General features: G+C 40.8%; 1 protein-coding gene across 1 annotated transcript in view; it reads right to left on the reverse strand.

Moving 5' to 3' along the window:
• Gucy2f (guanylate cyclase 2F, retinal) overlaps positions 1–13,663 on the reverse strand; it is an 82,333-nt gene that overhangs the window by 502 nt on the left and 68,168 nt on the right. The window contains exons 14-16 of the mRNA XM_059251277.1: positions 11,472–11,646; positions 8,326–8,424; positions 5,240–5,334 (exon numbers count right to left, since the gene is read on the reverse strand). Coding sequence (XP_059107260.1) covers positions 5,240–5,334; positions 8,326–8,424; positions 11,472–11,646 — 369 coding nt within the window. The remainder of the gene's footprint in view (positions 1–5,239; positions 5,335–8,325; positions 8,425–11,471; positions 11,647–13,663) is intronic.

The following is a 13,663-nucleotide window of genomic DNA, read 5'->3' on the forward strand; positions in this document are numbered from 1 at the left end:
TATGTACTCACCACTAGACAGCTCCATCTTCAGCAACATGTGAATTTCTTACTTCAAAGCAATCAAACATCTGATGGTCAACTGAAAGTGCCGTTTATTATTTTGGCCCTGATCTTTTGGCATTACACAAGCCACTGTCTTTTCCTTCTAGAGTACATGCATGCAGAGTCTACTTTCCCCTTGCTCTACAATCCAACAACTTGTATAAAAACCCAGAAGAGACTGTACATGTCATCTACAACTTTGCTTTTAAGCCCAGGGTGTCTTGATTGCTGTGAGAAGTCTATATTTCTGCAGCATAGTTTTTCTTTCTGACAAGGGATTCCTCTAGGCAGGTTAAGACCCCAAGGATGCCCTCATTTATAGGCAACTTGGTTGGCTGTCAAGAATCACAGATTAACAGGCAGTGGTGGCACATGCCTTTAATCCCAGCATTTGGGAGGCAGAGGTAGGCAGATCTCTGAGTTCGAGGCCAGCTTGGTCTACAGAGCGAGTTCCAGGACAGCCAGGGCTACACAGTGAGACCCTGGCTCAAAAAAACAAAAAAAGAATCACAAGCCTTAGAAGAGAAAGATCATAAATTCATGCTAGTCACCACCAGACTATCTCTCTGATGACCCTGAATCACCTCCCTCTATTCTTTCCCCCACTTTTCTAGTAAACCTTTCTCTTAATGTGCTTCTCTCTCTCCTCCTTTCAATTATTATTATTTTTTTTTTTTTTTTGGTTTTTCGAGACAGGGTTTCTCTGTGTAGCTTTGTGCCTCTCCTGGAACTCACTTGGTAGCCCAGGCTGGCCTCGAACTCACAGAGATCTGCCTGGCTCTGCCTCCCGAGTGCTGGGATTAAAGGCGTGCGCCACCACCACCCGGCTTCAATTATTTTTTGCCTGTCTTCTCATTTCCTCCACTTCATGAGAAACAAAGTGTTTATTTAGACAGAAATCCACATATATATTCTTTCCTTAATAATAATGGCAATAGCCATATACAAATTAGGATATATAATTAAAGAGTCTCCAAGCAGTTTGCAAATATTTGGTTCAAACAAACCCACCATGAGACAAGTAGAAAAAGAATATTCCAAAGCCCAAGTTCCATTAACTGACAACCACATAATTCACTTTCACATAGTAGGACTGTTTGATGTTACTCTGTCTTCTGGAGAGAAATATAAAAACAAGAATATACTCTACCACTCATTCTTGTATTTGTATATCCTTCCTATACCACAGTTTTGAATAAAAAAAAATGGTTCTCTCCTTAAGCATCTCACAGAATAGTTAACAAAAAACAACTACCAGGCCACCTTTTCTAAAACATTAGGCACTATTTGTCTACTTTCCTGTCTCTTTCGTCATGGTACTTAGTGAAATGTCTTATAGAACAGTTGTTTAGTAAATGAGCAGATAGTTCCATTAACTGCAATTCCTAACTTTGGAGCACTTAGAATTCTTATAAGGTCCATATTGTTAGAACTCAAACTTGAGGACCCAACTCTTAGCCATAATTAACTGTCTCTCTTGAGATCTACAGGCCACTAGGACAGCATGTTAATTTCCAGAGAAACTTTGTGAATGCCAAGATTATGGGTGGGTCCCGGGTCACTCTGGAATGCCCAAACTAATGCTTGCAAAAGACGATGGGAGTGTTACAGGCTCAGGCCAGGGTCCAAAACAAAGAGTATGCAAAGGAGCTCCTGGGGTTCCTTGAGGTTTTGAAGCTCATCCAAGCTGATTCTTGGAATCCTGGCTCCCTGTTTAAACACCAACTTCCACTATTCTGAAGACAGGAAGAGAGGCAAAAACAACCAAAGCCAGGAGCAAACTCTCTGGCCCAATATCAATCCCTAGGAAGTCCCAGAGGATGCCCCACCCCACCCAGTGTGCATGCCAAATAACAGCATCTTGCTTTAAGACACTTTCACATCTCCTATCTTATTTATTCTTTATAGAGGTTCTTGAAGGTATTTTCATTATCAGTCTCATTCTACAAATTGGGACACTGAAGTCCATAACATTAAATGGCTCATGACATTAAATGGCTCATTAATAAACAAGCGTAACAGACTTGAACCCAAGTCTACCAGACTACAAATTGTCAATGCCTTTCTCTCCATACTACATGGTTTCTCCAATATATTGGAGTCACAGGGCATATCTAGAAGCTAAGAGTCAACTCAGGATCTTGAAGGTTGTGAGACTAATGAGCTTCCTGGTTATCTTAGGTAAGAACACACCTCTGTATAGATAAACAGAAACACAGAGAGGATGGAGTTACTTGTCTGATGTCATACAATGATTAGAGAACAGACCTTCATAAGCCTAACAATATTATTTCTTCATTTTCTAGTTCATCTGCACGTGTGTGTGCATGTCTGTGTGTCTGTGTGTCTGTGTGTGTTATGGGTTAAGAGAAGGAGTAAAAAAGATTGGAGAAGAGAAATCACAAAACAATGCTAATATTTATATACCAGAGAGCCAAATAGTACCAAAATCCCAGAAATTAGAGACAAAGTCTGAAAGCGTCAACCTCTAGCAATGAAAACATACGTTTGCTGAGAACAAGAGTTTAAGAAAATCTTTTTCAGAATGAAAGCCTATATTTTAAAAAAAACTCTGATAAATGGAACTGATATGCTGTGATATGTAAAAAATTTCAGCAACAAGCCTCAAATTTGTCATGAGAACAGTGACCTAAGTAAACTCAGCTAAGTGAACAGGTAATAAAAAATGACCTAGAGTTTTATAAAGCCATCAGGAGGAAAATACTGAAAAAGCAGAACTGGCTGGTTAGGCATTGGTAAACTTGTTGCCAATATAATGCAGCAGGGGGTTAAGTGGGCATGGAGCTTACTCTCCCGATCAGCCAAGCTTGTCATCTCTAAATGAGTCTTTTCCAAAGCTACCTCAGCTTCCTCATTTTGGTCTCTTTCTTTTTATACCCACCCAATCACTATGAGTACCCAATGTAATTATTATATTCTATGCTTTTGCCCAATCTAAGCCACTGCCTGTATTCCATTAAGGCAAAAAACATAGAAAAAATAAGTCATCACTTCAGTGAAGGAAATAACTAAAGGAAGAGCATTGCTACTGGATCCAAAGGTTGAGCTCAAGCAAAGAGGTGTTACTGGAGGGAGGTCCATCAGTCAGCTGGAAGGAGGCCATGTTTGTAGCCATCATCTTTGAAATCACAGCTGGCTGGTCTGCACATGTGGTCTTTCTTCCCCCAAGTACTAGGGCAACTTTTGCTTGCAACAACAGAGTGGATGAGAGGTCAAATCTTTTTTTTTTTTTTTCTGTTTTTTGAAACAGAGTTTCTCCGTGTAGTTTTGGTGCCTGTCCTGGATCTCACTCTGTAGACCAGGCTGGCCTCAAACTCACAGAGATCCACCTGGCTCTGCCTCCAAGTGCTGGGATTAAAGGCATGTGCCATCACCGCCTGGCAAGAGGTCAAAATCTTGAATTAAGACATTCTGAAATGTAGTAGCTATCTGATACATGCATGTATTACCTATCTCTAATACAGTAGAAACCTCCTTTGCCCAACTCCCGCTATACAGTGTGCAATTTCTGACTCTCGTGGGGGAGGAAGTGGAATGAACAGAAACAAAAAAAGAAGCCTTTCCTATGTTCTCCTTTCTCTTTGTGTCTTCTCCTCTTCTTTCCTTTCAATATTCCTTCCTTTCCTCTTCACTTTCAACCCTGCCCTCTTAATGTCTCTTCCTTATGAGGAGGCTCCTGCAACCCTAAAAAACAAGGCCCAGTGAGGCAGGTAAAAAACACTCCTTCCTCATGCTTGCTATAATATCTTCCAAAATTCCCTGGGATCGGGAAACGTTTGGGTTGCAATAGGCTGCTTTGAAGTTAAGCCTCATTTCTCATTTGTGTACTTGAAACTCCTAAAGAGTCGACTGCTCCTGTCTAGAATCTGTAGAGGAAAAGAAAAAAAAAAAAAAAAACACCATGGGACTAGGGCCAGTTTTTCTCTTTTTCGGTTTCAAAAGTGAAAGCTCTTCAGTTCTTTGGCTTTTAGGTGAAATTTCTGTACCCAGCAATATGAGGAAAGTGCTTCAGCCTTTGTCCCTCACTCCTGGGAAATGACAGAATGTACGGTAGAATCACAAAAGCCTTGAGCGATCAGATTTGCTGCCCAAGTAATAGCCCTAGCCCCAGCCTGCAGAAGTGATGAAAAGCCTCTGTCCCCTCAGAAGTGAGTCATCCCACCTACCAGAAGATATTAAAGATCTATTGGAAGAGCCAAACTAACACGAGGTAGAGAAAGAGGGGATCAATGAGAGTTAGGCCTTCAAATCTTTCACTCCTAAAATCTAATTACATGGAAATCACCATCACCATTTATTCATGAATGACAGAAAGAAATGCACCACCCTTACTGCCCATCTTTTGCTTTTCCTTATGAATAATCACTTAAAAATCATCTTCATATACCATGGTGTCATGGAAGCAAATCAGGCATATTGAGATTTGGCCTGATTCTGAAGGCAAATGACTATGTCAAAAGGCTTCACCTTCCTAGGTCTTGATTCCTTTCCTGAAACGGAGCAAGTTAGATCATCAGATCAGATCCCTGGCATCTCCTACATTTAGGTCCACAAGATGAGAGAGATAAGGAAAATTCAGTGGAAATTCCAAAAGTGAGATTGGATTATCTTAGTGCCGAATTCCAGTTCAAATAATAGCCTCAACAGACAGGAAATATGTTATTAAATGTTTGTCTTTCATGGAAACAAACTGTGTCCCCATCCCCAACCCTTCCAGTGCCCCTGGCCTTGGAGAAACACCTGTGTATATAATGGGCCAATGATGGGACTGAAAAGTCAAAAAGACATTGAGTGAGCTGAAAGAAAATCTAAAATCAACAATACTATTCAGCAGTGCCAAAGAGCAAATAAAATGGAAATTAGACAATCAAAATAACAGCATAACTCATTAGTAAACCAAATTCTGGACAGTGCTTTTGGTTAGAAAGATAGAACTTACAGTCTGGAAAAAAAAAAAGCAGAAAGATTTTCAATTCTCCCACATCCCATTAAAGGTTAATATTTCAAAAAGAAAAACAAAGAAGCACAAGACAACCTCAAATGGAACTCGAGAATCTGCCCAACTTTCAGCTCCATGTCTCAGACTCCCGAGTGAGCTTTCTCAACAGACCGTAACCTCTCGAGACACAGGTGTGTCCAAGTGGTTTGGTTCCCCAAACAAAAGGTCATTATACCTTGAGCTCTGTTCTTCCACGAAGCTCTACTTCATAGCCTTCACCCAGAGTTCGAAGAATTGTCACCGTGCTGAGACTGACATGAATTCGGTATGCTGTAAAAGAAAGGGAAGCATCACTTTGGCTCCTTTCTCACTGGTAAAATCAATGAGACGTTAACAATGTAATGAACATCCCCGCTTTAGAGTACACAAACCTCTCAGAAAAATGGAGAGAGAGAGAGAGAGAGAGAGAGAGAGAGAGAGAGAGAGAGAGAGAGAGGGCGCTTTAGTCCTACTTAAATAAAAGGAGGAGGAGAAGTGATGACCTCATCAAAGAAGGCATTAGTAATAGCACCTATCAGCCCTCTTGAGACACTCTCAGATGAAAGGTCATGCAACAGCAAGGAGTCAGCTTAACTCAAAGTTTGAGATGGAGAAAGCAGCGATAACCACTGTGCTCTCCACTACAATGTAACTTCCGCGGAGGGAAGTGTGACTTCAGCAGCCTAGTGCACCAGTGGTTATTAAGGCTGAATTATCCAGACCTATATAATCCTCCTTTAGATTAAAAAGAGTCTTTTCCAAAATGGGTGCACTTACAGCCATCTCTTAGTATTATCATATTTAAAACGTCAGTGGGAAATAGCCCGAGATTTCTGTCAATCAATATTTTGGGAGCATCAGACATCCCCTTTTTATGGACAGTGAGTGCTTCCAGATATAAATGTGCATGAGTATATTCTTTTGTAGTCTTGAATTCCAACATGTGACAGGAGCTTTACATTGGGGAATTAGATCTTTAAAAATTCATTGAGGACTAAATTGTAATTTTTTACTGAAGACCAACCACTTGCTCCCTGAGACAAGGTCCCTGAGCCGCCTGATAACTGTTATTATATGATCTGACACCTTGTTGAGATTGAGTCTTAAGTAAAAGTCCAACACCTGCTCTCATATGTACTCGCAGAAGCGGTCCATCTAGAGTCTGGTTATGATCTGACTAGGAAGGCATGGCTGAAAAGAACAAAAAATTTTTATCATGTATATTCATAGTGACTTTCCTTTTCTTAACAGCACACTACTATTGTTTGTCTTTCTCACTGAATCACATTCATCCAAAGCCTCTACTCAGAAAAAGGTTCTGTTTCTAAAAGCCACATCCCTGACTAGTGTATTCATTCCACTAGGTGCCATCGACTAGCATGTGATCTTCAGGAAGTCGGGTGATCCTGCTTATGGGGGGCATATAGCTCAAAAGGCAGTTGATTTCAACCGCTGCCTAACTATGTGATAAGGACCACTCTTAAGTCCCTAATCACTCCCATTCAAGAATCCCAGTCTATTTAACTGGATGTGAAGGAGATACTGATGAAATTGATTTTTTTATTAAGATGGTTGCTACACGCCCTAGTGTCACATTCAACATGAGGTCAGAGGCTACCTCTTATCAGACCCTCACTCAGTGGCGGGGCTGACTGCCATACTCGGTTCATAGACTTTAGAAAAGCACACTAACCGGGTTCAGGAACACAGAGGTCACACAAGCATACTTCTTTGTATCCCATACAATGCCTTCCTTTAGTAAGTCAGGGCTTACTAAACACTTATTGCGGATGATTCAGTGCATCCATTTTCTCTTTGTGCCCGATGACTAGACAAGATGCTACCTAAATCTCAGAATTCAATTTTTGCTCTCAGTTCTCTATTTCCCAAGTGAAATGTGTGGCGTTTTCCCTAGTGCATACCAGAAGATGACTTCAGCCTTCTATGAGCTTACATCAGTTCTAAGCATTGTGCCAAATCTGCATTGCAGTTCCATGATCATTTTCACTTCATCTTGGGTTGCATTTCAAGCGCAAAGTCACATGCAAAGTCATATTCACAGAGTGGTTCCTGGAGGACTACTTCCATGGCTTCTGTCATATCTGTGGGATTTTAAAGACTTTCCCAGATGCCAGAAAATTTATTCTGCAAACACTTTCTAAGTTCTGTGGTGCCTCTTAGTCATGGCTGCACAGGCTAGATTGGCTAAGACTGGATCCATTGTCTAAACCCGTTTCTGTACATGAATGATGCGGAGTGGGGTCACACAGGGCACCACCCGCTGTGCTACAGGCCACCATATCATCAAGGACTAGTTTCAGAATGTTGCTGAAGCTGAGGAAGAGCTTGCCTTGCCAAGCAGCTGCCAGCACCAGGACTGCTGATGGTTTAAATGATTGCTTTCTTCACTTAAAAAAAAATCCATGAAAACTGTGTATAGGATTTAATGCTGTTCCCTATGTTTTCCTTATAATAACATTTGCTTTGCTTAACCATGATATAAATAAAAAGACATATTGTGGTGCTGACCGTACATCAGTAGAGTCAGTGAGCAACCAAGAAACCAATAAAGCATCTTGTCCACAAAAACCAACAATGACAGAATCATTTGTACAGTTTTAGTTGCAAAGAAAGGAAGAAGTAGAATCTTTGCTACTATGATCATTTTGAAGGAAGGAAGGACGAGTTTTACGTACAGGCAAGTTGGAATTAATTATCTTGGAATTCCAAGCTCCTTAGATTGAAGGATTATTACTAGCTAAGTTCTATGGGCTTATTTGATAAAGCCAGAAACTCCCGGGGTCCTAACTAGTTCAAAAAATTGGACTGAAGCAGCAAAGAGCAGCAGCCAGCTGCGAGGCAGCTGGGAGGCACCTGGTAGGCAGCTGGCTCATGTGCCTTCACAAACTAGTTGAAAACTGAAAATGTCAGTCTCTTACCTAGTTCTTTTCTCTACATGACTCCTTCGTACCTACCAAGCTGGCCAATTCTTTCTTTTGCCCAAATGACTTTTTTAAGTTGTTTTGATCAAAGTGACTGGCTGTTTCAGTGTCACTTAGCTACAGCTCTATTTCTAGAACAGGATAGGTGCATGTTCAGTCCAACATCACCCCCTACTGGTTTGCTATTAGAGACCAGAGAAATGTGTGCTAAGTCTTAATCATCTTGAATTATCTTTCCTTTTTCCTTAAAACACTGAGTACACCATTTTCTTCCTCCCCTTTGAAGAATCACTTTCCTAATCACAAGATGGTCCCACCCTGTCCATCTACAGATACTCACGTAGCCCAGTTGATTCCATTCGTGAAGCTGTGTTTACAGTGTCTCCAAACAAGCAGTATCTGGGCATGGTGAGGCCCACTACTCCAGCAACCACAGGCCCTATTAAATAGCAGGAGAGTGGGGCTGGAGTCAATAAGTGTGTACTCAACACTATTAGAAAAGATCCACAAACAGGGTGGGGGCAGCTTTGCAGAAGAACTAAAGTTGCCATCAAACCAATCTAGAAATCTAAAGGAAGACTGATGATTGAGTAATGAACTCTAGTCTACAAGAAAGCAAATTTACCATGCTCCAAACATGACTACCTTTCTGATTTACACCTCTATTGTAGCAACAGTTTTACTCAAAATGATGATATCTGCCAACAATGATAAATAAACATCAGGATCAAACCAGAAAAGCCTGAACAAGGACTCAGGATTCAAACGGGTTTGTTGCAAAGAGAAAATGTGACTGTTTATTGTGCCTTAGGGTTGAAAGAATCTTGTAAGTCTATCTCCCAACTGTGTCTACAAAGAGAATTATTGCTCAGACAATCAGAAAATGTGGAAACAAGTAGAGCTGCCTTTCCATTATCTGTGGTAGGAGTGTGGAAGAACAGTGTGCAGAGATAATCTAAAATTATTTCCCATTTGTTCTTGCAGGAATTTTTGTTCTTACACTATTATGACCGTGTTACATGTTCAAGATAACTGGAAAAACAACACTTCAGCAAGCAGACAGAAAAATGAGTTCAACAGTCTACTGAAAGTCCCCCAGCCTTACCTTTCTGATTTTTTATTTTTCTATGATTAAAATTTGTCAGCATTATATTTTTGCTGTTTCCTATGTTAAAGGCATTGTTTTTGTTTCCAAGGATTCTTTCTGCTGTGAATAAGAGCAAACCAGAACTAAAACTGTATTTTTTTATTTTAATTCATTTCTTTCTTTTTCGTAGCATCTACTTGGGTATCATGGCAGGCACAATGAGAGTCAAAAAGAAATAATATATGGCCTACATTATACCAGATATTCACATCTGAATGAAGAGTAGAGACTACCAAGCAGGAGGCAAGCCAGGCAATGTGGCTGAGGCCAAGCAAATTGTACAGACAGAAGAAGTGGAGCAATTTAGAAGGTGAAGAGTCATAAAGAAGAAGGTTCCTGTGGGCAAGGTTTTCCCAGACTCTTGGAAGGTGAGTAGGATTCAGTTATAGAGAAAAGAGACATAAATGAAAGGTTTGTGATTGAGACTTCAGCATGCATGGTCTTTTTGGAAGTTCTTAGAGAAAACATTCTTCCAGTTCAGGCATCTGGGGAGAAACTACAGATAATTTTGGGTTAAATGAGTTGTACAAAATGCAGTCCTTAGCCCACTAGAGAATTTTGAGCAAAGGTTATATGCAGAATATTCTTTGTCTTTTTTTCTTCTCTGGTCATGTATTGGATGCATTGAAGGAGGAGTGGATGAACCTATAGAAAAGCTATTAGGCATTTGATGTGGTGAAACCAAATAGAAGGCTTTGGAAAGGAGGTGATGGTGGAAAATAGGCAGCCAAAGTGGGGACCTGAACGACAGACATTATGAGAAGAGAACCAACAGGCTTGTTGGCTATCTGATTGATGACTATGACTAAACTGGCATGGGGCTCTAGGTTTGTGTTCATTCATTGAAAAAGACAGTTTGAAAATTTAAATACGTTACATTTGAAATAATTATGAACTGCCGAGTGTCAGTGGCGCACGTCTTTAATCTCAGCACTCGGGAGGCAGAGCCAAGCGGATCTCTGTGAGTTCGAGGCCAGCCTGGTCTACAGAGCGAGACCTAGGACAAGCACCAAAACTATGCAGAGAAACCCTGTCTTGAAAAACCAAGAAAGAAAAAAGAAAAAATTAGGAAGCACCCAAACTGAGGTACGCTTAGGACACTGCAGGTGTGACACTGGAGCACAAATGAGAACAGTGATTTTCTTTGGAGAGAGGGTGAGCAGCTGCTATAGTCAATGAAAAATATGAATAAGATATGGTCCCTGCTGCCAAAGAGCTTCAAGTCTAATGTGGTACAGACAAGACAATGATAATTATGGGAAGGATGAATAGAGAGAGGCAAGCATGGAAGCAATATGGTGTTATTAAAATGATCAGTCCAGGAGGGAGATGCTGGTGGCCTAGACTTGAGTAGTGATTGTCAAGAGGACACAAGACAGTCTCAAGAAATGTCTAATTGGGAAAGAAGTTTAAAACCTCGCAGATGGGGCTGGCAAGGTGATTCAGAAGACAAAGGCACTTACCACCAAGCTTGACAACCTAAGTTTGAGTTCCAGGACCAACATGATAGAAGGAGAGAACCAAGTACTGTCAGTTGTCCTCTGACCTTCACATAAGCACTGTGGCGTAAACACATACACGGTAGAATAAAATAACCAGGAGCTGGTTGAATATTAAAGGTCAGAGGGAGAGAGGCGTCCAGGATGACTTCTATGATGATAATCAGGTCATTGGCGGTAACACTAAATGAAATATAAAGCACAGACTAAAGAGCCATTTGTATGGGAAGAAAATAATTCTGTTTTAGACCTGGTGAGTCTAAGGACAAAGTGAAATGCTCAGGTGGAAATGTCACACATAGGTGTGAAGCTTAAGGGAAAAGACTGTCCTGGAACTGTAGTGTTAAAAGGAAGTGATATAATTACATTTTAACTTCTAAAACTGTGTTTATAAAATAGATAAATTGTCTACAGTCACCAGCATATATGTAGTACTGAAGTGGAAAAGATATTGGGGGCAGGTGCTTGAAGACATTTATGAGAGAGGGGATAAGTTCAGGAGGAAAATGTTCTTGATTAATTGATTACATTATCCTAAACCTCACAAATACTTGGCGATCTTGTAGCATAGTAAATGTAGACATGGTGGTGAAAACTGAGAAGGGTAGGCACCAGTCTATGCTGGTGGTATAGATAGAACAGGAGCTGCTGTCCACTGCCGCAGTGTAGGTGGAATAAAGAAGGAAAACTGGCTAAGCAGAAAGAAATGAAGCATTGCTGGACACCAGGATAATCCAGCTGTCCAGAATCAGAGGACATCTACACATTTCTCCTTCCTCTTCTAAGGCTCCTACGAGGCACATGCAAATGGTTTCTCTTGCCTTCACTAGCTTCCATTACCTGAGTGCAGGCCTATGCGAATTCGGACTGGCACTTCTGGCATGTGTCGCATCTTAAAGGTGCCCACAGAGCTCAAGATATCCAGGGACATGTTGGCAATCTCAGCAGCATGCCTACTGCCATTCCTCTTTGGGAGGCCTGAGGCCACCATATAGGCATCTCCAATGGTCTCTACCTGGGAATTACAAAAAGTAGGATTAACAAACATGTAATCTATTCGTATTACTTCACACACACACACACAGAGAGAGAGAGAGAGAGAGAGAGAGAGAGAGAGAGAGAGAGAGAGAGAGAGAGAGAGAGAGAGAGAGAGAGAGAGAGAGAGAGTTAGTTTCAGGAGTATGATGGAAGCCAAATATGTAAAGTGAGGAAGACAGTGTGGGGCTGTCAATAATTCACAGGCCTAAAAGTCCATCAGAATCATTTAAAGAGCTTTATTAAAATACTGATGTATAGGCCTCACAAGCAGAGATTCTGAAGTAAGTATAGCTTCTTCAAAGGCTATTGAATAACCCTAGGAAAATATCAAGCTTCAAGAAATTTCTATATGAAGGGAAAGTGGGACTGTCCCCAAGATGCCCCTGGCAAATTACTTGGGAAAAATGTACCCAAGATACTGTCAGAGAGAAAGCCTTTCTCTAGCTAATTTTAGAGAAATGGGCAGCCTTGGCAAAGCACGGGGAAAGGCAAAGAAGAACAAGAAGAGTCCACCCCCTGATTTGTCATGCTAATATGACAATGTCACAAACCTTTTGGCTATGTGACCTAGGTGTTTCCCTACCAATCACCTTTTCCTCTCCTATTGCTATATCCTTGAGAGGTGATAATTCTGGCCTTTGACTATTCTGCAAGAATCAGAGATTAATTAATAATTTTTTTAATTTTGTATAAAGAATCTGATCTGGATACTTGGAAACAAAGACGAGTCTCTGCTCTTCATCTTCCCCACAGAGTGTGCTCACTCTTTTAGGTAACTCGTACATGGGAGCTTTTCAGGAGAATAATTCGTACATGGGAGCTTTTCAGGAGAATTCAAGTCACAAGCAAACTGGAAGGACTTCTATGAAATGTGCCAGTCAGGATGGCCTACTACGCATTTGATTACAGCTAAAAAATCAATGAAATTCTGGAGACATACTGCCCTGCATAGAATCTCAGACTCACCACTTACAATCAAGGGGCAAGTCGCTTAATTCCTCTTTGCTCCATCCAGTGTGCCCATCTTTAAAATAAGATGATGCCAATGCCTCACTTGTAGGATTTTTAGGACTAAAAAATTTAATGTGCATCAAAGCACTTAAAACTGAGCAGGTGAATGAAAACATATATTAAGTGTAAGTTATCACTACCACTACCATCATCACCACCACCAACAACAACAAAAAGCATGTCTTTAAAGTCAGTCTTAGGACTATGGTTATTATTCAGTTCCATAAAATGAAGTTTAGGATTCACCAATGGGGCTCACATAATGGCTTTCTAAATAACCAATAATAACGGACATTTGCCCCCATGGGACTTTTACTTCAATGTACTTCCCTTCAGTCTCCCAGCATTGGTATGGTTTGCAGGGAAGATTTCTGCTGTCAAATGGTCATGACAGACTTAACAAAAGAAGGGTTAGAATACAAATGTTATTTGGGTACAGTGAGTTAGTGGCTGGCCATTATCAGAGCATGGTAGTTGACCACTTAGCTTTGATAACTTGTTACCCCAGAGACCCCAGTGATATAAATGAGAACATCAGAACACAAAGCCAGGCACAGGTGAGCACTGGTATGTAGATGGCTATGAGGAATTACGGGATGCAGCAGTCAAAGGACATTTCACGGGAAGCAAAGGCATAGAAAAGGATCTGGTTGAAATGGGGCAGTGGAAGAAGTGAAAGTGAGAACAAATCACCAACTTCTGCAGTAGACTTACTTCTCACATCCATTTTAGATTATCAAGTTCCAAGGGAGGTGATTCCAATTTTATAGGTAAGGAAAATGAAAATACACACACATTCGGTGACTCACTGATGGTTCAATTTTTATTTCCTTTGCACTGTGTTGTTTTTAATAAACAGGCTTGAAACTTTAGATTCCATTTTTGGATTCAGAAAGCCCTGTTCCATCTTAAAAAACAAACCACTAACTCCGTATTGCAGCCAAGAAGAACCAAAATAGCTAATGGCTTCATCCCCAGGACCC

This window comes from Peromyscus eremicus, chromosome X (assembly GCF_949786415.1).
Source record: "Peromyscus eremicus chromosome X, PerEre_H2_v1, whole genome shotgun sequence".
Lineage (NCBI taxonomy): Eukaryota > Metazoa > Chordata > Mammalia > Rodentia > Cricetidae > Peromyscus > Peromyscus eremicus.